The 26,535-nt window shown below is 41.6% G+C and overlaps 1 protein-coding gene across 7 annotated transcripts in view; it reads right to left on the reverse strand.

Moving 5' to 3' along the window:
* The window catches only part of camta1a (calmodulin binding transcription activator 1a), a 1,025,873-nt gene that overhangs the window by 104,133 nt on the left and 895,205 nt on the right, over nucleotides 1-26,535 (reverse strand). For all 7 annotated transcript variants that reach the window (XM_069918585.1, XM_069918583.1, XM_069918582.1 and 4 more), the window contains one exon: nucleotides 1,980-2,120. In XM_069918585.1, coding sequence (XP_069774686.1) covers nucleotides 1,980-2,120 — 141 coding nt within the window. The remainder of the gene's footprint in view (nucleotides 1-1,979; nucleotides 2,121-26,535) is intronic.

Genomic DNA, 26,535 nt, shown 5'->3' on the forward strand with positions numbered 1-26,535 from the left:
CATAAAGCTAAATAACAAATGTATTGAACTCTTCATCAAAGTATAGGCAAAGTATTGGCAGGGACCTGAACAAAATGGTGAGGTGAGGGGCAGGGAAAGGAGCACAGTCCCCCAGGCAGGAGGTAATAGGTAGATAAAGGAGGGAAGGCACAGCAGCAGGCTAGGGTAGGGGGATAGCTCTGTGAATGGAGAAGGAATGGGGTGGAATGCTAGAGGAAAGAAAGAGGGATAGAGGAGAGAGAGGAATAATAGGGAGGGGGCTCAAGCCTGCAAAGTTGGTTATGCATCTTTATCTGCTATATAAAGTACATTGACTTGCTGAGTTTCCTCAGCTTTGTGTTTTTATTCAAATACCTTGATGAGAGTTCCGACCCACAACGTTGACCATTCTTTTTCTCCCACTAATGCTGCTTGACCCACTGAGCTCCTCCAGCAGGTTGTGCTTTGCAGGGAAAAACCCTGCTCTGCCTGGAAGTCGGCTCGTCACTGCAACTGTTTTCTCGGGGAAGGTTCGATTGGACCCCGCGATTCCTAAAGTCGGAGGTTGTGCTCCTTCACCTCCTCCAGCACTACCTTCTCTTTCAGTTTATCCTTACGCTCTGACCAAACCTTTCATTCCTTATAAATACATTTTAAAAAATTAAACTTTTTAGCAAAGGTAGCAGGCCCTTTTAGCCCACAGGCCTGTGTCACCCAATTGACCTGCAACCCCCAGTATGTTTTTGAAAGGTTGGAGGAAACTGGAGCCCCTGGAGGAAACCCACACAGTCAGGGGGAGACGTACAAACTCCCTGCAGACAGCAGCAGATTTGAATTCCAGTCCCGACCACTGGTGCTGTAATAGCGTTACACTAACTGCTGTGCTAACCATGCCTCTCTATCTGGTCATCTATCCAAATGACTCAGTGTCAATTTCTTGATTGATAAAGCCTCTGTTACACAGCTGGAATCTTTTAATACATTAAAGATGCTCGATGGATTGAAGCTGTTGTCATAATGTAGTTGAAGCACGAACCAATGGTCATTAGTTCTGGTTGCAGCTAGAACCAGAGCTAACCTTTTATATGTATAATTACGATAACTAAAATCAATGTTCAAGAACAGCATTGATTTGAGAACGAATCTCCATTGCCAACCAACCAAGTCACAACTCTCATTATCACCCAATCAGCTTCTTCTCCCTCATCCTGCGAGGAGCACCTCTCGTTGCAATGTAGTGTTCCACACACTTAGGATCTCAATGCCGCACTCATGGACTTGCCGCTTCTTAGATGCTAAAGTGGGCTTTGTTCTGCTTTCTTGTGCAGATGCAAAGCATACCAAAGCAGCATTCCAAAGCAGAGTTAGGAACTCTCCTTGGCACTCCAGCCCTGCATTTTCCAATAATTATCACCTTGCCTGCTGTGATTGCACTTTATAAAGCTAGTTGCTGGCTTCAAAGAGCTTTAAATCATCCTGAGCTAGTTGCTGGCTTCAAAGAGCTTTAAATCATCCTGAGGTTGAAAAAGGTACTATGTTACCTGCAATGTTGTGTGTGTGTGTGTGTGTGTGTGTGTGTGTGTGTGTGTGTGTGTGTGTGTGTGTGTGTGTGTGTGTGTGTGTGTGTGTGTGTGTGTGTGTGGTCACAAACATCCTTCTCAGTTCACCATGAGTTGAAAACCAAAGATATCACACAGTGATGTTTGGCCATCTCCTTTCCAACACAGGTGAGCAGCAAGAACAGGAATGGACTGTGATGGGCACTGTGGCAGAATAACCCCAACACACTTGTTATCCCAGAGGAGTGAGAGAAAGCTGGGGTTACCTCAAGAGGGGAATAAGCAGATTCAAAAAAATGATGTCTAGCTTGTGGGGGAAGGGCAAGGGCAGTATTAATTGGGGGTGGGGGGGGAGGGGTAGGGGGGGAGAATCCCCAAATGGAATTTTTAAAGCTTCAAATGCTCATGTTAATTCGAAGGGATACTCCCATTTAGTCCTACCCAGATTGCCGGTGCACAGGCAGTTGTGAGTGCGAGGCTGCGGCTTGGTCTGATGGCTGTCCAGGATCTGCTGAACAAGCTGCTCCACTGAGAAACCGGCGCTGGTGTTCCCATTACTGCACGTCCATTTGATGCCGTGAACTGTTGGAAAAAGGCAGACACCATGAGAAACTGGCTCGCACTGGTGGGCAGAGGGAGAGAGGAATGGGGGAGGGAGGTCATTCAGTGCGCTGGGGCTAATGGGATATGGCTCAGAATTTGATCTGGCCTAATAAATCTATGGTTGAAAAGCTGAAGGAGAAAATAAACCAATAGGAAGCTGTAGCCATGTTGATTAACCACTTCACAGAAGAATTGCACAGGTAGATGTTTTTTTAAAAGAAGTGATGGACAAGGCCAACTAGAGGCTGAGGTTATCAAACAGGACCCTAGCTCTCGATGATATAATTGAATAGCCTGGAATAGAGTGCCAACTGGTCATTGTTGAATGATATTGGATGTAGAATGTTAACTGAAGGTTGTAGACTTTTATCCCTTTCTCCTCAGGGGTCAGGAAAGAACAATCTGGTAGCATCAGGGATCATTTTCCAGTGTCGTTCTCCTTGAATCTCCCCATTGGGAGTGTGTGCCAGAAATTCTGACACATGTAGATCTTCTGACTGAAAAGGAAAGCTTGAAATATGTTGCTTAGCAAACAACTAAATGAACACCAGGTGTTTTCTGAATCCCACAGGTTCTTGCTCACCCATCTCCCTTCACTCGCTGATCTTCTGCTGGACAAGTTTTACAATTCTCGCCTGTCTCTTCAATCCCGATGTAACTTCTTTCCTTCATTTCTCTGCTGCTCCCTTCTGCCTTTTAGCCCTGCTACATCTCTGAAGCTCATCAGTTCTGTGATATGGCGGATCAAATTTTCGCTTTTCCACCACTGCCAGCACTTTCCACCATTTCAGACGCCTTGTATTCCCTTCCCAACTCTCCACATCTCCAGCTCTGTTTCTTCTCCTGTAACCAAAATCTAATTTTTGACTAATCTTTCAGTCATTTCTTCTAATTAATTTGGTGTCAAATATAGTTTGATAATGCTCTTGTGAAGTTCCACAGAATATTCAGTCTCTTAAATGTCCTTTATATACATAAGTTGTTGAATTTGCAAATGAGCTCTCACAACTCAGCCCTTTGATCTTGTCTTTTCTTGAAAATAGCAAAAAACATGGAAATGCTGGAGGTACTCAGCAGGCCTTGCAGGGTCCATAGGAGGTAAAGATATATTACTGACCTTTTGGGCCTGAGTCCTTCTTCAAGGAATAAGCAGAGAACAAGATTGCTCAGAATACAGACACTGCTGGTTGGGTAGGAGAGCACCCCAACAAAAGGCATTTAATTGGATATGAGGAGAGACAAGAATTAATTTTGGCTCTGCGAAAGGAAACAGAAGGAAAAGGAAAGAGATAGAGAGACAGATAGAGCTGGGGAAAGGCATCAGGGGAAGGTGGAGGGTTAATGAAAGCCAGAGAAGTTGATGGTAATGCCATCTGGTTGGAGGGTCATCTATTCAAATATCTTATCTCGTGGTTCATCCTGTTCTGCTTACTGTTTGCTCATACCTTGAAGAAAGGCTCAGGCCTGAAATGTTGGTAATATATCTTTTCCTCTTATGGACGTTGCAAGATCGACTGAGTTCCTGCAGTATTTCTGTGAGTTTTTACAACAATCAGAGCATTTGCAGACTTTCGTGTTTCATTCTTTCTTGTATAAAGTGTCTAAAACTGAGCAGAAAATTTGAACCCTTAGTGATTTCTCGAGATTCAGCATTACAGGCTGTAGTGCACTGTACAGAATATATAAAATCTAGAAATTCACATGCTTGTTCATCTGTGTCAATGGAACATTAAGTAAGACCAGATTCCACATCAGAGCTGGTGTCTTCTTTAATATTTGAAGGATTGCATCCTGGAAAGTGTAGCATTCTTCAATTTGGGGCTGAGAAGTCAACTGCCATTAAGCAAGCATGCACGATCACACGATTTATTCTGAGAATCTACCTCTACTTCATCAACTCTGGCCCAATTCAAGCAGGTGCAAGTTTGTAGACCCCAGGTATTCTGGTTCCTGGAATTCCTGTACTTCCGAAGTGTTCCTTTATATTTTATGCTGAAGCTTAACAAGAAAGTTGAGTAGATTGCAGGAGTTCAGATGCACTATTTAGAAAATGGTCAATCAGATTCTACTCAGGAGAAAAGCATATAAAATTAAACCAGAGTGTAAGAGAGGAGGGAGAGAGAGAGAGAGAGAGATAGAGAGAGAGAGAGAGAGAGAGAGAGAGAGAGAGAGAGAGAGAGAGAGAGAGAGAAAGAGAGAGGGAAAAAGTGTTTTTGAAAAATTTTAGGGAAGAACAAGCATGAATTTAAAGGGAGACATGTTAATATCAGAATCATCATTTATTGTTCATGATTATAAATTCTGATTCTGAATCTGATATTGACAAAAATGGGGAGAAGGACTAGATGAGACAAGATATATTTGGGGTCTAAAAAGTGACTACAAGCTGAGAAAAGTCTGTTGGAATGAAAGCTTCAAATTCCCTTAAGATAATTCCCACAGCTTTGCCTTCTTGGAAGCTCTATCAATGGTTGTTCAGCAGCCACAGGAGTTCTATCATGACACCAATCATACATTGTCCACTGCTGGAGCCCTCAGTCAGTTGCTTTAATTTTTGCGAAGGTTCCCATCCTTACTCAAATCCTAGAGAAATACAGAGCCCACTTTGCTCTGCTGTGTCAGAAGATTAAAGGTAGACATAGCAGCAGGTGCGAATAAGACCTCAGGCAAAGGGGTGAATATGTGTTGCAGTGTGTGTTGTAGACCATAGAAACGATTTCCCCTGGGTGCATATTTCCTCATAGTGCTTAGGGGAAGCTCTGAGCCATTCTTGACACATTCCATATTGTTACAAAAAACCTTTGAGGAATGTTTCTGGCAATGTGGAACCTGTCCATGGGGAATGCAGCCTTCTCCCAGTGAAGAATTCTTGCAATAATTCCAAAGTATGAATTACTAATGTTAAGAAGGGTGAAAAAAAACCATAAATTACATTGTGCTTTTCACAACCTCAGGAAATCCTAGAGCTTTTTGCAGCCACCAAAGTATTTTGAAGTGAAGTCACCACAGGAAAACCAAGATATTGACTGAAACATTGAAAACATAGAGAAAAAAAGAGACAGAAAATAGGCCTGCTTAACCATTCAACATGATCATTGGCGATCATCTATCTCAAAACCATAATCCTACACACTTCTAGTACCACTTAATACCTTTTGCACCTGGAACTCTCTCCTTCTCAAATATACTCAGAAACATGGGTTCTCAACAGCCCTTCATGTAGGTCTCAACACTCCCTGGGGCCCTACTGTTCATGTTCTCTTCACAAGATCATCACCTTGTACTGATGAGGATTGACATCCACCTGCCATTGGTTCTCTTCCAGCTGCAAAAGATGATTTGGTGTCTCACAATTTATAATCCCCTCAGTTCAGGAAGCTTTGAAAATATTTTTGGATCTCTCATCCAAACCATAAACTGATTTTTGATCCCTATCAAAACATTAATTTTTCATTAAAATGTGAACATTTTGGACGTTTTTCTATTAAACTTTATCAGAAGCTTTCTGAAAATCCAAATACTCTATATCTACCGATTCTCCCTTATCTATTCTACCAGTTATATTCTTGAGAAAAACCTCCAGTGGTTTGTCAAGTTCAATTTCTTTTTCAGAAATACATGTTGACTTTGCTTTAATCTCTTTGAAATTTCATCCTTTCTATCTCATCCTTTCTAATTGCCCCTGGCATTTACTCATGCTGGGCTAACTGATCATTAATTTTCTGATTTCTCATTCCCCTCTTTTTTTTTAAAGAGTGGGGTTATATTTGCAGCTCTGCAGGAACTTCTCCATAATTTATAGAATTTTGGAAACTGATAACTAATGCATCCTCTTTTTCCACAATGACTTTCTTCTGAACTCAGCATGAAAATGATCAGGCCCCAGGGGTTTATCAGCCTTCAGTGACATTAATTTCTCCAACACTATTTCCTTCCTAATATTAATTTCCTTAAGTCCCCCAACCATTTGATTTTTGGTTCCCAAACACCTTTGGAAGATTACACATGCCCTCTTCTGTGACGATGGAATCAAAATATTGATTCAATAGCTCTTCCATTTCCATGCCCCCTGAGATGCATCCCTGAATATTTGCTCTCTTCATCAATGGCTTTGTCCTCCCTTTGCTGAAAGATCCAACTGCCATGTTTGCAGATTTGTCCAGCAATAGTTTTGGATTTAAAACTTTTCATATCTACTTTTGATAGTTACAGTTGGATTATTTTTCCTTTCGCATTTTTACACCAGGCGAGAATGTGCAATTATTGCAGTTTCTGTATTAATTCCTCAAATATTTGTCATTGTTGATCCACTATCATACGCCTTCTCATAAAGCTCTTCAATCTTTCATGGTCAGCTCAAACCTTCACAGTTTCCTTTATTTGGAATTCAAACCCTAGCTTTGGATTCAACTATTTCACTTTCCATCCTTAAGATTCTCCATGTTATGATCACATGGTCCCACATGATAAGATTAACTAATCCTCTGTTGTTGAATAATACCAGCACAGGAGAGCCTGTACAAAGTTTACAATCCATGAATTTTCCTCCACAATGTGATTCATCAGTTGGTTCGGCTTGCCTATATGCAGATTAAAGTCATCCACAATTATTGTAATGCCCCTGCCTCAGAAACATGGGTTCCCAACAGCCCTTCATGTAGGTCTCAACACTTTTAATTTCCTGTTTGATGCTACCTTACTACTCATATTGTAAGGTAAAACATCATGAGATGGGAATGTGTAAGGAGTTACCCTGTACAGGGCTGTAACAAGATGTGAATGCATCCTTGTACTTACAAGATAAGAGAGACATTGATGGATTGAGAGGCAGGAAGCTAGCAGGGAAAGGATAGCAACAGTTTTAGTCATTGGACAAGTAATGATATGATGATGTTCTAAGCATGTATCCAAGGGTATAAAAAATCACCATTTTGCTGATAACGGCAGAATGCATTCTCCGACTAACATGGTTAGTCGCAAGTGTTACAATCCGGTAATAAAGAACAAAGAACCCTGATTTCGACTCAGTCTGGTGTTTGTCTCACTCATTCATGAACAAAGCAGACCTAACAATGTACAAGGATTAGAGAACTCCCACCAATGCCTTCTGCCCCTTGGAACTTGTCACCACCGCCCAGACGGATTCCACATTATCTATGACATATCATTTCTCACGGCTGCATTGGTTTCAACGGTTATGAACAATGCCATCTCCACATTCCACTACACATCAATAACTCCGTTGTGGAGAGTTGGAGTCCACTTAACAAATGACCTATCCTGGATAGACAATATCTCCTCACTTGACAGGAAGGCACAACAGCAACTGCACTTCCTGAAAAAACTGAAGCAGGCAAGGCCACTATTATTTAACCTTCTATAGAAGCTCTATCTAGAGTGTCCTGGCCAGTATGGTTGCTGTACAGGATTGAATCAGAGGTCAATCCACAGGTCCATAAGAGTGGCAGAGAGGATCACTGGGATGTCCCTCCCCTCCCCCCACATCCCATTGATATGATCTACAGGGATCATTGACCGAAGAGGTGTGCAAAATCATTGAGGACCCCTATCACCCCGCAGCCCACATCTTTCAGCTACTCCCAACAGGAAAGAGATACAGGAGTATCAGAGCCAGCACCACCAGACTGAGGAACAGCTTCTTACCACGGGCAATGAGAACGCTGAATGACTCAAGGAACTGCTCACATTAACCACCCAAGACTCTCATATTCATGAAACAATTTATTATATACTGTATGCATATTTGTCCTGTGTACGTATTGCCTGTCTGTAAGTGTGTGGGTGTTTTGCACTGAGGACCGGAGAATGCTGTTTTGTGGAACTGAACTTGTACCATCAGATGATAATAAACTAGAATCTGAACACCTCATCCTCTTTTCCATTTGGCCCGTCCTTCCTAAATATTGAATATCATTGGATAATCAGCTCTCAGCCTTGGTCAAATCAAATCTTCTCCATTTGCACCCATTTGCCTTGTTAATTCACCCAAGCAGCACCTTCACCAGTCGTACCTGAACTTGAATTTCAAAATGGTCACTCTAAAGTATCTTAATAAGAGGAGTTTAAATAATGTAATGACATTAATTAATTAAATTAAAACTTAAGATAGTCTTAGCTTCAACTTGGAACATTCCACTATGAGTTTGAGACAGTTTTATTGCAGTTTCCTAGGAACAGGTCAGTATAAACCTAGGAACGGATCGCTATAAACCTAGGAACAGATCGCTATAAAGCCATAATCAGTCTCTTTCCCAGTTCTGATGAAAACAAGATTTCCAGCATTTTCTATTTTGATTGATTTCAGATTTCAGAGATCTGCAGTTTTTGATTTTCATTCCTTGAAAGAGACAGATATTCCCAATCGGAGAATTCAAATAATATCTGGTTTAGGGTGTTATCACATTCACATATTAGGGCACAAAAAATCTATTTATCTCAGAACCTTTAAAAGAAACAGGTTATAGGAATGGTGACGGAGCACAGGAGAGTGGCTAATACCGTTTAAAAGAGAATGGACGATTAAAATGAGACTATAGAACTGTTAGCCTAACATAAGTCATAAGTGAATTAGTTATTAGTTTAGTTTAGTAAGGGATGGTCTTGACTGAGTAATAATAATTATTTCAGGGCAACAAAGAGAGTCAATTAAGGTAGCGCTTTTGATACAGCCATGTATCAAAAGGTATATATATTTCAGCAAGGCTTTTGATGTGGTAGAGAATGGCTGATTGAGGAAGAAGGAAAAAGCCCATGGGGTCTATTTGTTGAAAAATGTAAAGGTCTATGGATTTTGGAGTCCGAGAGCTGTACGCAGTGGGTGCTGTGGGGCTCAACACCATGTACTGTTTTGTGGTGTATACAAATGACTTAGATTTAACATGAGAGCCAAGATTAAGTCATTCATTAGTGATAGGAAGACTGACAATGTAGTTGACAGTGATGAAGTAATAGTCTTTAAAAAAAAACTCCAATCAACTGTTTAGATGAGCACAAAAGTAGAAATGAAAAATAATATATTTGGTGGGAGCATGCACAATAAATGGAATACTGCCTCTATCTCTATATAATATAAAAGCATGGAGAATGTGCCTCAATAATATAAAAAACTAGTGCAGGCTACAGTGATGGTTGAGCTCTGGTCCCCAGAGAAAGATTACACTAGCACCAGAAAAGACAAAATGGAAAGTTATGAGGCTGCTGGCAGAGGTATAAAATTATAGTTATGACAAGATCATTAATTACTAATTCAATGGATGTGGATGTCATTGGCAATGGTGGCATTTACAGCTTATCTCTGGTTACTGTTAATCTGAGACAGTTAAGAGTCAACCACATTGATGGAACTGGATCACGGAGAGTAGATTAGGCATGGATTGCAGGCTTCTACCGCTCAAGGACATTAATAATCCAGACTGGTTTTGAGACATCTGTAGTTATCATTACCTTTTTATTGTGGAACTATTTAATTACTTGATTTTAAGCCCTTTCAGTATTCTTGTCCCTTAGTGGGTATGAACACAGGTATCCAGATACTTTAACTTCATTACATGCCACTGAACTGGGAATGTTTTTTTCAGAAGGGAAGACTCCATGGACACTCAGTGACTCTGAGGGGATTCTCTTTTGCTTTTCTTTCTCTGATTGTAAGGGAATGCTAATAGTGAACCTTTGTCTGCCCTAGAGCAGACTAAAGGCAATTTCATGTAATATGACATTTCCGTTTTATCACACAATAAATAGTACCTGAATCTGAATTTAAAGGGACATCTAAACTGAGGTATTCAAAATTCTGAGTGACCGCAATAGAATGACAATGAAGGAACTATTTCCCTTTGCTAAAAAGACAATAGGCAAGAGAACATAGATTTAATTTAACGGAGGGATTTTTGGGGGGGGGGGGTGCAAGGGTTTGAAAGCAGAAAGTTAAAATCTGAATGAGCTGGTGCTGACAAACCAAGGGCTGGGAATTAGGAGTAACACCACTGTCGCCAAAAGGGACAATGTAAATTTCTATGATCCCAATAAACTGGGCACTTGCCCAAGGAATATTTGAGTGGAAAGAGCTTTACCATTTATCCAATCTGTGTACTATCTGTCCTGGCAGTTTTCGATGACAGAGCTTTACAACTAATCTATGCTATAGCTACCTTGACAATGTTTGACAGGGCAGTACAGAGGAAAGATTTATTCTGCATCTAATTCTGTGCTGTACATATCTCAGGAAGAGATGAAAGAACAGTGTAAAGAGAGCTTTAATCTACATCTAATCTTTCTTTGTATCTTCACCGATGAGTTTGATGAAACAGTGTGGAGGGAATTTTACCCTGTACTCTCCTGGGAATATTAGACAATGAGGAGAGAGCCCTACACCCTTATCTTACTGTGTACTTGCGCCAATAATGTTTGATGGTTTGGTGCAGAGGGAGTTTCAATCAGTTTTTAACCTGTGCTTCATTTGTTTTGAGTATTATGCATCATTTCAGAATCACAAATAAAATGGCTTTTTTATGTCCACAGACAAATTGCTCTGATCTATTCAATCCTCAAGCCCTTGCAATATGGGGCTTTGGGATGGACTGTGAAGTAGCTGCACCAGCCGTATGTGAACACCAGATGGCACTGTTGTTCCAGTAAATCTCCAAAGGGATAGATTGGCAGTCAGACCACACTTGAAATGAAGACAGATGCACTTGGGAAAACGTGGCTCAGAATTCCCTGGGAAAGAAGAAATCAACAGAAATTCTACTCTTGAAGTTTCTCAATGGTGTTGCAGCTGAAATCAATCCTGTTATGTCTCTGATGTAAACCACAGTGATGAACAGAAAGCAAAGTTCTGCTGCAGAGATACAGCAAAACAGATGTTGCATGCATCCCACAATAACCAGGTGAATAGGCTGACTGACTGTCTCTCAGCTGCCACATTTAAGAATATTGATGACAGGTGATGGGAATCCCACATGAGGTGAGCTGCAGTTAGCTTTTCGTTGACAATGCTGTCTCCCTAGCATCACTTCAACCAAGTTTGAACATAGATTATTAGCAATTGGGGGCTCAGGGAGTTCCAGTGTGCCAGGCATGGAACCAGTTCTTGGAATTTCTCTGATCTTTTCCCAGACATGGTACTATAATGTCAGGAACATGGCTTCGAGACTGTATAATTCCTTCAATTCTCTCATGGCAATCAGAAAAAAAAACGTCTTTTCCAATGAAAATTATCTGCTGCATTACCTCTAACAGTTCTGGGAATGCTTATTGGGATAGCACTATATATGTAAATTAAACAAGAAATTCTGCAGATGTTGGGGTCAAGTACAATATGCAAGCATACTGGAGAAACACAGCAGGTCACACATGCACCTGCCTGTTTTTACTTGTACCTGTCGAAGGATCCAGGCCTTTACTTCCTATGGATGCTGTGCAACCTGCCATTCCTATGTATGTAACTTGTGCTGTACCTGCCTGGGACTGAGAAGAGAGCTACTGATATATTCAAATGCATACTGCACTGGGAAGTTTTGATAAAACTGTGATGAGGTCCCTTAATTACCACCATAGAATATTACTGCCCTTCTAGTCTGTGCCAAACTATTTTTCTGTGAAATCTCCCTGACCTGCCCCCAGTCCATAGCCCTCCATACCCCTCATATCTATGTACCTTTATTATAAAACAAAACCTTAACTTAAGCCTACTTTTATTTTTTAAGAGTCCTTATACCATATATGCTGGTGTATAAGATGGTTCAAACTTTAAAAATGTCACCCCAAAATTTATAGGGTTATCCTATAAATTAAAAAAAATTAAATTTAGACATACAGCAGGCCCTTTCGGCCCACAAGACATGCCACCCAATTGACCTACAACCCCTGGTACGGTGGGAGGAAACTGGAGTATCCAGAGGAAACCCACGCAAACACAGGGAGAATGTACAAACTCCTTACAGACAGTGTGAGATTCAAACCCCAGTAGTTTCAGGCAGTGTTGCACTAACCGCTATGCTAACTGTGCCACCCTTAAGCCAAGTATAAAATCCAAACCTTAACAGCGAAGTCTCAGTGCTCCCCTGCGGAGTCCATCTGGCCAGTTTGACTATCGCCGGCTCTGTACAGGCTTTAAACAGCCTGATAAAGGAACTGATAGTGGTTTATTTTAAAATACGCTAATAAAATGTAAACCTTTCCTGGGAAATTTGCTTTTAAAATATTGTGACAGCATTACTCCACTGGTCAGTAGGATGGTTGGTAAAGGATATTGAGGCAGTAAGATTTGAGGTAGTTTCAGGCAGTGAGTATAACACAAAACCTACCTTTTAGGTGGAAATTCAGGGAGTCGTCTTATATGCTGGCATGTACAGTAATTATTAGCATGTCTGATGATCTTAGCTTTGGTATGTGCAGAATTTTCTATTAAACACAGCCACCAAGTCTAACAATGGGACCACTTCATTTGAAAGCTTCCAGTATTGATATTTCTTAAAGTTCACACGTAGAGTTGAGTCTCAAGGGCAGCTGATGAAAGTCTCAATTACCTTCCTTAAACTAACTAGGCCTTTATTCCACATAATCAGAGAGGTAGGATTGCCTCAGGATACTGACACTGAACGGAATTCCCATTGGGTGGAAGTTCAAACTTCACTGCCGCTGGGAGAAGCAGAGTTTAATACATCTGGATGCTGGTTATCTGATGTCAGAGAAATGAACTGACGGCGTATTTTTGCCTCTTTTCCACTCGTGATATTTAAGTTTTGTGAACAACTTGCGGTTCAAGAGTCAGAATTTGGCAATTTTTTTGGTCACTTTTGGTAGGAGTATCATTGGGGATCAGCTGGTAAAAGGCATGTCTGAAGATAATTATTTCAGACATATTTGCACACGACTTCTCTGAGATATTGTAACATGTTTTCAGTTGTGCAATTTCTTTGTGTTTTTTTTAATTGATTTTACTGAATCATCCACATTCAGTTTCCAACCCAGAAACATGTTAACCTTGTTGCTCAGTGGCAGCACTCACTCTGAATCCAAAGCGTTTGGCTTCATAATCGCACTCCAGAGAAATAAGCTCAATGATCCAGATTGAGATCCCAATGCAATACAAGAGGGTGTTTATCCCGATTCTGATGATTGAAAAAAACCTCACAAAACCTATTGAAAGAGGCACAAAGGAGTTTCCTGCAGTACTTTGATCAATATTTATCCCCCAATCAGCAGTGTGAAGGTCATTTATCTCTATGCTTATATGAGAACTCAAGGTGTTCAAACTAGCTGCTTTGTTTAGTATATTACAAGGGGATTATGTTTCCAATGTACTTGCTTGGGTTCCCCTGATATCTCATATTTTCGAAAGGTTTGCTTCCTGAAAAGAAATTGCGGATTATAATAGACAATTTCAAGATGAATACAAAGATAATTTCAGATTTGCTGTATCATGTAGAAACATTATTTTTTATTGAATTTAGCATGTTTAATCGCATAGTGATGTTGACACATTGCGTTAGTTCAACTGAACTACAAATGTTTTGCCGCTGATTTTTGTTTGTACTCAGCATCTGATGCCTCTCATGTCAGTGTCCAGGATTGATGGATTCCAGTTGCCCTGATACCGCTTTTCCATGGTTGCAATATCCAGGTGAAACCTTTCACCATGTTCGTCACTGACTGTATCAAGATCAGCAGGGAAGAAGTTCAAGTACGAATGTAGAAAATGAATTTTCAATGACATGTTGCACTTCATAGATTTGTATGCTTGAAGTAAGGTTAAAATATGACAGGAAATCACATAAATAGGTTATATCTAAAAGATGATATGTGATAGGATCACTTTGAAGTGATTTTCATGATCAGCAGTCCAAAATCCATAAAATACACCCAAAGGTCTTCAGGAAGAAAAATCTTCATTTGAAAGATGCAACATAACAATAAGGCCTACTTCTCTTTTATTCCTGCATGGAATAGGGAAGAATATAAACAGAGGTTTTGAGTAACACGATGGGAGTTGATATGTTAGAGATGGAATAAACTTTGTCGACAGATGGAGGAGGCCAGAACAAGAGGATATACCTTCAAATCAAAACATCATTTGAGGAACAAGACAGGAAAGACTACTTTTTAAGTAAAGTGCCCATGGAACTCCACCAGAGGAGATGATAGATGGGACTTCAATCGAGATTTTTAAATAAGCAATAACATATTCTGGACAAGGAGTATGAATGGATGTTGTTGCTGGTTGGAATTCTGACTGAGCTCAGCCTTGCAAACACAAAACTGTAGGCTAAACCCCATTTACATATCTCTTTAGAGTGAACATGAAAGCCTAGGTTACTGTGATAGTAATAAAATGCTGGAAGAGTGTAGCCGGGTCTCATCTCACAGTGTTAGACACCTGCCTGCTTTTTGTTTATACCTTGAAGAAGGGCTCAGGCCCAAAATGTTGGTAATATATCTTTACCTTCTATGGACGCTGTGAGACTGACTGACTTCCTCCAGCATTTCTGTGTATTTTTACATATTTCTCAATCCAACTGATCATTTGAGTTGGGCAATAAGTAAATGAGGCTTCCCCTACTGTCAGCTGTTTGACTCGTATCTTCACCTGTGTTTTTAGAACCGTCAGCACACACATGCTTTACTTGCAATGGTCAAGTTCCATCACCTGACAACCAACAACTGGGACAAGCCTCAAATCCGCAGACCAGGTCAATGACCAGAAGCGAAAAACGATGCCCTCCTTCCTGAAGCTACAAACTCTCCCAGGGGCTTAATGGAACAGTCCAGAAACACTCTTTCCCCCCTCCCCCCCAAGACAACACCCAGAGAAGACATCAATAGGTGTCAACTGCAACCATCGAACAATGCCCACTTGGATTATTCAGGAGTGAGGAAAAATAATTCAGCGTCAGAAACTGGTGACAGAAAATAAATAAAATCTGTGCGCTGTAGGACATGGTTTCTCAAACAATCTTTCATTGCACAGAGCCATTTACAAAACCACTGAACAATGCAACAGAAAATCCACACTAAATCTGTGGAAATTTCTTACATTCATTACAGTTTACAACAAGAATATTTTATTTTGACATCTTGCTAATGGTTTACAATTAATTTTCTGCTATTCTCCTCAAGTGCATACACTGCCCCTGGCAGGTTTTATTATTGGTAAATTCAATTTTCTTTTGTCAGGCATTCATCTTTGATGCTTCCATGGACTTAAGAGTAAAATCATTATCTGTGTGTACTTCCTCCAAACCTCATCTTCCTTCTTAGTACAAATGCTCCCAGGGACACTCCCAGATTAGATACAGACTAAAGCTCCCTTTCTAGTGCCACATCAAACCACCTTTGGGGCTAGATATATTGCAGGTTAAGTACAAACATCCTCTAACTTTGTCCAACCAAACCTTTCTATAACTCAGGTTTGAGGCAGAGGAATTCTACCTCTACCTAATTCTATACCCCCGAGGCAGAAAAAAACATGGGTTACATACAGATTAAGCTATAGAATGTGGTTCAGAGAATAAAGTCCTATGCACAGTTTTATTAAACAGGACAAACATGATATATTTGCAGAGCAAATACAATGTGGTTTGTTAAAAGATATGGTATTCTCTACTCATAGTCAACAAAATGGCCCATTTCCAAGGTCAGGAGAACATCCCCCCCCCCCACCTCCAGCTGTCTTGAACAGTTGCCAATTCACTGCTGAATTAGAACCACTTCAGCTTGATTGTTCTGATCTACAAACAAGGGGAACCCCTCATCCATTCAGCCGAGGCTAGATTAGTTCCAGATCCCCATTCAATTCTGAACTGATTGTTTGACATCATACCTTATCCCTTATGAGGACCACCAGCTTCATTGTCTGTGGCACCTTTTAACTGTTATTGCTTTGCTTTGCTTTGTTTTATATAGAAGAACTTGCTCACTTCCAGTCTCATTTATTCCAATGGTCTTTGGTCAGCTCCCAAACGCCACAGAGTGCAGAGAGACAGAACTGTTGTCCATAGCCGTAAACACTCCAAGGGTTGCTCACCCATTAGAATGCCAGGATGCATTTTAGTCCTTCAACCACTCTAAAGTTTTATTTTTAGGCTTGTCTTCAGATCTTTCCATGGACATACCCTCTATATCCCAGCATTCTTATCGAACAGTACAATCCTTTCACCCTCTGTTCCTTTGCTGCATCAGCCCCATTTCCAAGGATTGCCAACACAGATTGCACCTCCACCAATACAAACCGGAGAACATGGGTTAAGGGTGAAAGAGGAAATGTTTAGGGTGAACATGAGGGGGAACATTTTCACACAGAGAGTGGTGGGAGTGTGGAACATGCTTCTAGCTGAATTGTGGGCTCAATTTTAACATTTAGGAAGAATTTGGGCAAGTACATGGATGGGATAAGTATGGAGGGATCCGGGCAGGGTGCAGATCAGTGGGACTGGAAAAAAATAGTTCAGCACAGACTAGAGGGGCCTAGGTGGCCTGTTTCTGTGTTGTAATTGTTCTATGATACACTTTCTTTTCTCCACGTCCAGGAACTTAATAAGAGGCTCCATTCTTACCCTCGTCCCAAAGATGATTTTGTCCATAAGCCAGAAAATATCCACAATTGCAGTAGATCCAAGGCATCACCTACAGCTCCTAGAACATTTCCACCAGCGTTGTCTCTGCTCCATCCTCAACATTCATTGGAGCGAATTCATCTCCAACATCGAAGTACTCGAGACGGCAGAGGCCGACGGCATCGAATCCAAGCTGCTGAAGATCCAACTGCGCTGGGTAGGTCACGTCTCCAGAATGGAGGGCCATCGCCTTCCCAAGATCGTGTTATATGGTGAGCTCTCCACTGGCCACCGTGACAGAGGTGCACCAAAGAAGAGGTACAAGGACTGCTTAAAGAAATCTCTTGGTGCCTGCCACATTGACCCCCGCCAGTGGGCTGATCTCGCCTCCAACCGTGCATTTTTGCACCTCACAGTTCGGCGGGCAGCAACCTCCTTTGAAGAAGACCGCAGAGACTACCTCACTGACAAAAGACAAAGGAGGAAAAACCCAACGCCCAACCCCAACCCACCAATTTTCCCTTGCAACCGCTGCAACCGTGCCTGCCTGTCCCACATCGGACTTGTCAGCCACCAACGAGCCTGCAGCTGACGTGGACATTACCCCCTCCTTAAATCTTTGTCCGCGAAGCCAAGCCAAAGATAGAGAGAGAAAAAGAAGAGACATGTTCTGTATTAACACATGGCAATAAAGGCATCTTGAATCTCGAAGAGGCCAATTGGCTTATTGCTGCTTATTTTACATCCTTGCACTTTTACTCATTCAGGTATCGGCTGCTGATTGTCCTACCTCCAGACTCTCAGCTCGTTATTTTTTTGCAATACATATTTTTCAGCTGTGGATGTCTTTGAGAAGGCCGGCATTTGCTATGCACCCCAACTCCAACCAGAATAAGGTGGTGAGCCACTTCCTTGAACCATCACAATGCTTTTGGTGTCAACCATCCCATAATAAGGGCATAAGAAATAGGAGCAGGAGAAGGCCATCCAGCCTGTCAAGCCTGCTCCACCATTCAAGTCAAGTCAAGTTTATTGTCATCTGATTATACAAGTACAACTTGATGAAAAAACATTCTCCAGTCCTCGGTGCAAAACACGCAGACACACAATCAGACAGAACTCACAATACACATGCAGGACAAGAATTGCATCCATACAAATCAATAAATATAGTTTCATGAATGTGAGAGTCTCAGATGGTTAATGAGAGTAGATCCTTTGGCCGTTAAGATTCAGTGAGATCGTGGCCGATCTGATGATAGGTTCATCTCCACCTACCTGCCTTTTCCCCATATCCCTTAATTCCCTTAATAATATTGTTGATGGCAAAAGAGTTTTAGGATTCAGACCCATGGTACTGAAGGAATGTACAGTGGTGAGTGCAATCAGACCACAGACAGGCTCAGCATTTGCCACCAAATATTGATTTATACCCTCTGCTTCTCCATCTCCCTTTCCTTCTAAAAGATTATCCTTTAAAAGCACAGGATTTTTTTTTGTCACCCTGATTTCCAATCTTTCCTTTGCCTTCCTGCCTGCTTTGCTTTAACCAAAGTTTAAGTTGCTCTGGTGTAGGTGCTGTGTGGTTAGTAAGGGATTATTTCAGTTGGCATGTGAGTGGAACAAAAAGGTTGAGAACCACTGGGGTAGAGGAGCATTAATGCTGGCATGGACCTGTTGGGATATTTGCTGTGTTTCTGTACTGTAGTATTTCTTGTAGCTCCATGTTAAGAGAAGTCGTCAATTATTCAGCAGGCCAGCAAGACAGAAACCAGCAGTGAAACAGAAGGTTGAGCGATGAAAAAAATGAAAGTCGTAAATTGGAAATTGGAGAATGGAGGAGGATAAAAATAACAGACCGACGAATAAAACTCAATTGAGCTCAGACAATAAGAAAACTGATGGAAAGTATACCATGAGATTGCACATTTTTGTCTCCAACCAATCCAGTTAGCTCTCGAGGGCGAGAGGAGGGACCAGGCAGGTAAATTAAGGAGTAAAATAGATTCACCTTCAAATAATTTTCTTATAAATGTAGGATTCTGTGATTAGGCCCCACAGGCTAATCTGTCCCATCACTGCAAAAATGCGTATCCTGTTCACTGATGAAAAATAGTGATTGAAACAGATTAAATATAAATCCGTACCCCAGAACATGGAGCAGGGAGCTGACAAGTTAAACTATTCCCCACACCATCCGTGCTTCATGGAAGTCTCCCAATCATAGCAATTTATATTTTCTGGCATCTTGGAGAACAGTAAATGGTTTGAAAGCTTCTTAAGGACTATTATCAAGTAAAACAGCGAGATAATGTCATATGTCAAAAAACATCGGTTTCATGGAGCTTAGTGTTTGTGAAATGTTTGAGAAGAACTAAGGGTTAGGCAGCAGTGAGGACAACTGTTGCTGACAAGAGGACAATGAACTGCTCACCTATGGACTAGTGCGCGCACACACAAGACCATTCTTATCTGTTCAAAGTGACTGTGGTGAAACAACTTGTGGATGTAAATACCTTGACTTCACATGTTTGACCCTGCTCTCACTGGCTGGCTCATGACTCCTCCCCTTTGTTCCCCATAAAGGCTGTCATGCCACAACCCTGCCCCCAGTTCGAGTCCGGGACAGTGTGAGCCACCAACTCTAGAGATGCTGTCCTACCTCTAGCTAATAAAAGCCTTCAGTTCCAGTACTTCAGTCTTTTGGTTAATTGATCGTGCATCAGTGACCATCCACAAACTGCTTAATTTGCCATCCCTATAAGTTGTAGCTCTCCAAAGAATGAGTGCATACATTTCCTCACAGACCACAAACAATATCTCCTGCAAACTGTGTATTGCACATCACTTCATGCGCTGTGCATCTTGTCAGTAGCTTTAAAATATGTCAGCAAGTGTCTCTAAAATCCAGTTCCATTCATGCCAAAGAAAGACAAGAAATGGATTATTGCAAAATCCCATTTGATTCAGGAAATCTGTAGCCACGTCACTGAATCTCCTGTGAAATCCTCCCACAGACTGTGCTCTCTGTGTTCCCTCTCCAGAACTTCAAAAACTTATGGGGATTGTAAATCAATTCGGTGTAATTGGGTAGCACATGCTTGTGTGCCAAAAGGGCCTGATACCGAGCTGTATGATTAAATTATAAAAATAATACATGTAATGTAAACATTTAAAGACTGTGTACCATATAGTTCCACAAAGACTATTTTCCTTCCCAGAGCTTTTTATATTTCTACAGTCATAATGAGTCTTAAAGTTGTACAGCAATTTTGTGTAATATTACATGTTCTGTATTAACACATGACAATAAAGGAATCTTGAAGAGGCCAATTGGCCGATTCCGGCTCATTTTGAATCCTTTTACTCATTCAGGTATCGGCTTCTGATTGTCTCACCTCCAGACTCTCAGCTCATGCATTTTAACTGCTCCAATACATCCTCTCTCTTAATATCAACATGCTCTAGAACATTAACCCCACCCATATTGTCCTCATTGCTATCAAGGTCCTTCTCCTTGATGAATATTGAAATATTCATAGAGGATCTCACCCACTTCCACAGCCTCCAGGCACATCTTCCCACCTTTATCCCCAATCAATCCTACCTTCACTCCTGTCATCCTTCTGTTCTTCACACAAGTGAAGAATGCCTTGGGGTTTTCCTTGACCCATTTGCCAAGGCCTTCTCATGTCCCTTTCTTGCTCTCTTCAGCCCCCTTTTAACCACTTTTCTTGCTATCCATACTCCTCAAGAGACCTATCTGATCATTGCTTCAAAACCTCATGTATGTGGCCTTCTTCCACCTGACTAGATTTTCCACCTCTCTTGGTTCCTTACCCTACAATTCTTTCTCTGTCTCACTGGGACAAATTTATCTCTAACATCCTGTAAGAGATCCCTAAACAGTGACCACATCTCCCTGGAAAAATGTCATTCCAATTCTCACCCTCAAGTTCTAGCCTTATAGCCTCAAAATTTGCCCTTCCCCAATTAAATATTTTCCTCTCTGACTCTATCCTTGACCTTGATAATGCTAAAGGCCAGGTAGCGGTGGTTACTGTCCCCTAAATGTTCACCCATTGAGAGATCTGAGACCTGACCTGACCTAGATCTAACATGGCATTCCTTCAGTCGGCCTGTCAACATACTGTAACAGGAATCCGTCCTGGAAACACACTTAACAAATTCTGCCCCATCTAAACATTTGGTACAAATCAGATGTCAGTCAATATTAGGAAAGTTGAAGTCACCCATGATAACAAACCTGTTATTTTTGCACCTTTCTGAAGTGTGCCTCCCAATCTGCTCCTCAGTACCCCTGCTGCTGCTATAGAACTTAACTCTTACTGACTTAAAAGAGGATCCTTTTACATTACCCACCCTTTCTGCAGCTGTAATAGTGTTCCTGACCAGTAATGCCACCCCTTCTCCCCCCTCCCATCCTTTTAAAACACTGAAATCCAGGAATATTCAGAATCCATTCCTGCCCAGGTGCCAGCCAAGTCTCTGTAATGGCCACTGCATCATAATTCCATATATGTATCCAAGCTCTCACTTCATCACCCTTATTCCTGATGCTTCTTGCATTGAACTTTAATCCTTCTCCCTTACTACTTTTATACCCTAAATTCTGCTTCTCATTCCTCAAATTTATAGGTATGAGAGATCTAGCTTTACTCCATGCACTTCTTCCACTGACCTATCGCTCCGGATCCCATCCCCCTTGCAAACTAGTTTAAACCCTCACAAACCACACTAGCAAACCTGCCCGCAAGGATATTGCTCCCCCTTGAGTTCAATCTATACAGGCCCCACCTTCCCCATAAGAGATCTCAATGATCCAAAAGTCTAAAGCCCTGCCTCCTGCACCGACGCCTAAGACACGCATTCATCTGCCACCTCCTCCAATTCTTACTGTCACCATCACGTAGCACTGCAGCAATCCTGAGAGTTCCACCCTTCAGCCGAGCTCCCTAAACTCACTCTTCAGGACCTCATCCCTCTTCCTACCTATATCAACAGGAAAGACAGAGTAAATATAGATAGGCTTTTTTCCACTAAGGGTAGGTGAGATGTAAACCAGAAGACATAGGTTAAGGGTGAAAGGGGAATATGAGGGGGATCTTCTTCACACAGAGAGTGGTAGGAGTGTGAAACGAAGTGCCAGCTGAAGTGGTGAACGCGGGCTCAATTTTAACATTTAAGAAGAATTTGGATGGGAGAGGTATGGAGGGCTATGGACTGGGCGCAGGTCAGTGAGACTAGGCAGACTAGAAGGGCTGAAGAGGCCCGTTTCTGTGCTGTAATGTTCAATGGTTGTATAAACCTGTAACCTCTACAAGAAAGACAAGAACTTCAGGCATGTGGGAATGTACCCCTCCTTGCCACACACCATCCTAATGCTTATCCTTCATTGTCCTGAAACTCTTTCCCCCAACAGTATCGTGGAAATATCTTCAGCAGAATGAATACAACAGTTCAAGAAGACGGCTCACTACCAACCTCTCAAGAGTAACTCGGCATGGGCAATAAATACTGGCCTTGCCAGCCACAGTCAGATCCTGACAATTGGATTAAAAATTAGAAATGGCCACCATCATATTGGGCTTTAGAAAGTAATCAATTTTACGACACATAGCATGCAACAAATAGTCGCACACTTTGAATTCCTGGGTTGGTGACTTCCAGCTGTATGGAAATCATCTGTCAATTGTACACATGTCCTGAAAATTCATTCATGTTTCCCAGTGGCTAATCTCAATCCTGCTCTATTAACTACACTCTCCCTCCTCATTAAATTTCTGCTTCTGATTCCTGAGAACGATGAATAGTGTCAGTCCCAGTACTGGTCCTTGTGAAACACCAATCTCTGGGGCTACCTTGAAACCATTCCCCCCCCTCCCCCCCCCCCCCCATGAATTTCTGTTTTAAAGCAAGCCTGCTTCCAGTCATCCTATCCTGATAGTCTGGGGTGGAGGTCATGGGTAGGAGGGGTTGCACGAATCCACAAGTGACATTCTGATTGAACTCTTGAGTTGTACCAACAACCATTTAATCAATCTCAACAGGAGCAATGTTAGAGCAATCCAATCCAGGGCTCCAAACATGACTAAACACGACATTCTCAGCAGGGTCTGAGTAAGTCGTAGATAATCTATTATTCATGAATGCTCATATTTATAGTTCATTGGTCCTTTATTTGATAGAAAATAAGGAACAGAAATCCCAGGCTGTCTGCATAGTCATGAAGTAATACCTAAAATGTGTTTGAATTTTTACCTCTTTATTGATCTCTCAGTATCTGTGGGTATATTGCCCCATTTTTCAATAAACAAACTCCCTTGTGTTCTTTGTTTGAAAGGGTTTTGTTCATTTTCTTTCTGTATCTCGTATCGGTGCTGACAAGTTGCTCTGGTTCACACTTCTCTGCTTTTCATCCAAGCAGCTGCAATAGAAGGAAGCCATGCTGAGTGTGGAGGGCACCTCAGTTCAGGGGGAATCATGAACTGGATCTCCCACCACATACATACATGTAACATTCTGATTAGGAATCATGACTGAGGCAATTCCCCTTCTGTACCCCAGTGGCTCTGAGACGAATGCTAGTACTTCAGTTGATCTCAGCATCTACCTCTATACCTTGAATGAGCTGCCAGCGGAAGCTGTAGCAAGAGGGCACCATTCTACTATTCAAAAGACATTTGGGCAGATTGATGGATATGACAGGCTTCAAAGGATGTGGACCGAATTCATGGAAATAGACAAGCCCAGAATGCCACTTTGGTCAGCATGGATGAATTGGGCCAAAGGGCCAACCATAATTCAACAATATCTGCAAGATCTGTACTGTATCACAAAATGATTATCCCCAAAGGCACAACCATAATTCCCCCCCTCCTTATCAGGTAATCCCCACGTCTCCATAATGCCCTGGCCATATTCTCCTGTAATTGTGCACTATAAAGCAGATTTCTGGTTTCGCCCCTCCCCAGTCTTCAGTGTTAGCACTGCACTCAACCAACACAGTCAGGTAGGTACTTTTGTCTTCCCCATGCAGAAAAACCTAAGCCCCCTACCCACACAATCCGCCTTGCTCAAAAACACACCGCCAACCACATGCACGAAGGATTTCATGCCCTGGGCTGTCCTTCAGTACACAAGGAGAGCAAGGGGAAGGATGTGACAAAAAAAATGTATAATGCAGAAGTTTCTGGGGAATGGGAGGGAGGGTCGACAGTAGAAGAAACACCTGGATTTTCATTGCTATTGAAAGATAACAGAATGCATCATTATTGCAATATCAAAGAAAAAAACACTTCATCCCAATGTCTTCAGAACAGGGGATAGAATGTGTTAATAAATATGTTCTTGCTGTACAACCTGTACACATGGAAACCAGGGCAGTTTCAACAAGGGAGTCCTTTGGCAATATATCTCCTTTGACCCACACAGCTAAATATAGCAAGAGAGCTGAATGTGTTCAAAGTCTGATGGAGGAAGATTTCCCGATATCCCTCTCCCTTTTAGATTGTCAAAGTGTGTATGCATAGGTACATTACAAATAAGTATCCGAGCTGCGGTACCAGTGTTTGTTATTCAGTGCAACTGCTTACGACGCATCATGAAGTGTTTTCTTTATTATGTATATATATATTTTAAAAAAAAGAGACAATTTGCATATTGTACATGCCAAAGATCTCAAAATAATTTGCATGCAACACCCATAGGCCTATTCCTGCAATCTGTCACCCTTCACTGAGTTTAATTCTATAACATTGTCAGAAGCCAGGTAGTTGCTACCAATGTATTGCAATCAGTTTGTCTACGCAGTGCATCTGCATTACTTCATTCAACTCAACCAGGGCCACAAATGTTCAATTTAAGAGCAAATAGAACTGAATTTTAAAAAATTCAAATAAAGGCAAAAGATAATATTCAGCCTCTCTCCCCAACGATCCCCACCCCCACTGCTAACCAAGCAGTATGTGGCAGTCCTGTGATTTCTTCCATTTAGGTCATGGGTTTCACAGAACACCCTGATATGCTTTATGCCAGTGAAGTACTGTCGAAGGGTGGTCAGCGTTGTGCTGTAGAAAAGGCTGTGGTCAGTCTGTGCATGGTAAGATCCCACATTCTTGGAAAATAACAAGGAAAATTGTGTAATTGGAAACTTTTGTCTAGAAAGGAAAATACACAGCACACAGTTTTTGGCTGAGATGTATAGTACACAGATGGTGGAGGGAAATACATGACATGGGGAGACATGGAGGAAAATATATATTCAGACAGTATGAAGAAAATATAGTGCACAATATGAGGAGAATGTTAGGGACCAATGGGTGAATCTGGCCTTGGAGTCAGAGAATATTAAATTAATCTTTCTCAAACATATTCCCTCAGGTGATCTGTACATGAACAACCTTGCACTCAATGTCACCAAAAGTAAGGAGCTGATTGTTAACTTCAGGAAAGGAAAGCCAAAAGTCTACAATCCAGTGATCATTGGGGGATCAGAGGTGGAGAGGGTGAGCAAATTTAGGTTCTTGGGAATCAGTATCTTAGAGGATCTTTCCTGGGCCTGACACACCAATGGCATCGTGAAGAAAGCACATCAGCACCTCTACTTCCTCAGGAGTTTGAGGAGGTTTGGTATGACTCCAGAAACCCTGGCAAACTTCTAGAGTCGAAGTGGAAAGTGTGCTGACCGGCTGGATCATGGTCTGGTCTGGAATATCCATGCGTCAAACCCTCCAAAAAATAGTGGACTTTATTGAGTACATGCACAGGGAACACTGATGTCAGAGGGCAGCAGCAATGATCAAAGATCCACACCACGCAGCACACGCTCTGATCTCACTGCTGCCTTCGGAAAGAGACTCATTTAATGACTTTTACTTGTGCATTTTATTGATTTTTTTTGTTCTCGCTGTAATGCACAGTCAGTTTGTTTACATTCATTATCTGCCACAGTTCTTTTATTTGCTTACACGTTTACGCTGTGTACAGTTTATTTTTTGCATGCCCAATTTGTGGTAATTCTGCCGCACCTGCAGGAAAAAGGAATCTCAGGGTTGTATGTGATCTCATGTTGTACTTTGACAATAAATCTGAAATCTGACATGAGGGAAGTGGGGCATCAGAACTGGATGGGGAGCGATACAATGTTGGCTCCAGTTTAGGTTTAAACTAGTCTGGCAGGAGGTTGGACCCAAGTAGTAGTATAACAGATAAGAAAGCTGAAGCACTAATAGAAATTAAAGCAAATAAGTCCAGTAGGTAGGTCAGGCAGGAGCAGGCAAGGAGTACGAAAGGTTTGATGACCCAATATGCATTTACGTTAATGGAAAAAGTCTCTCAGATTAGGCAGGTGAACTCAAGTCATGCAATGGCACATGGGATTTTGATATTTTAGCTATCACAGAAACATGGTTGAGGGATGGGCAGGACTGGCAGCTCAATGTTTTTATATTTAAAAAAGAAATTTAGATGTACGGTAACAGGGCCTTCCGGTTCACGAGTCCATGCCCATATGTTTTTGAAGGGTGGGACAAAACTGGAGCACCAGGAAGAAATCCACACAGGCACGGGAAGAATGTACAAACTCTTTACAGGCAATTATTATGCTCCAGGTTACCAATGCTCCGATGTGACAGAAGTAGCATTATTGATTAAGTAGAACATCACGATAGTATTTTGAGAGAATGTTCTGGTGGGGATTGTCCAATGAGACGATAAGGGTACAACTTAGCATTAAAAAGGGGCATCATATTGATGGGATCAAACTACAGGTTCTCCCAACAGACAGCAGGAATTACAGC

The sequence above is a fragment of the Narcine bancroftii genome, chromosome 2 (genome assembly GCF_036971445.1).
Source record: "Narcine bancroftii isolate sNarBan1 chromosome 2, sNarBan1.hap1, whole genome shotgun sequence".
NCBI classification, from domain to species: Eukaryota; Metazoa; Chordata; class Chondrichthyes; order Torpediniformes; family Narcinidae; genus Narcine; species Narcine bancroftii.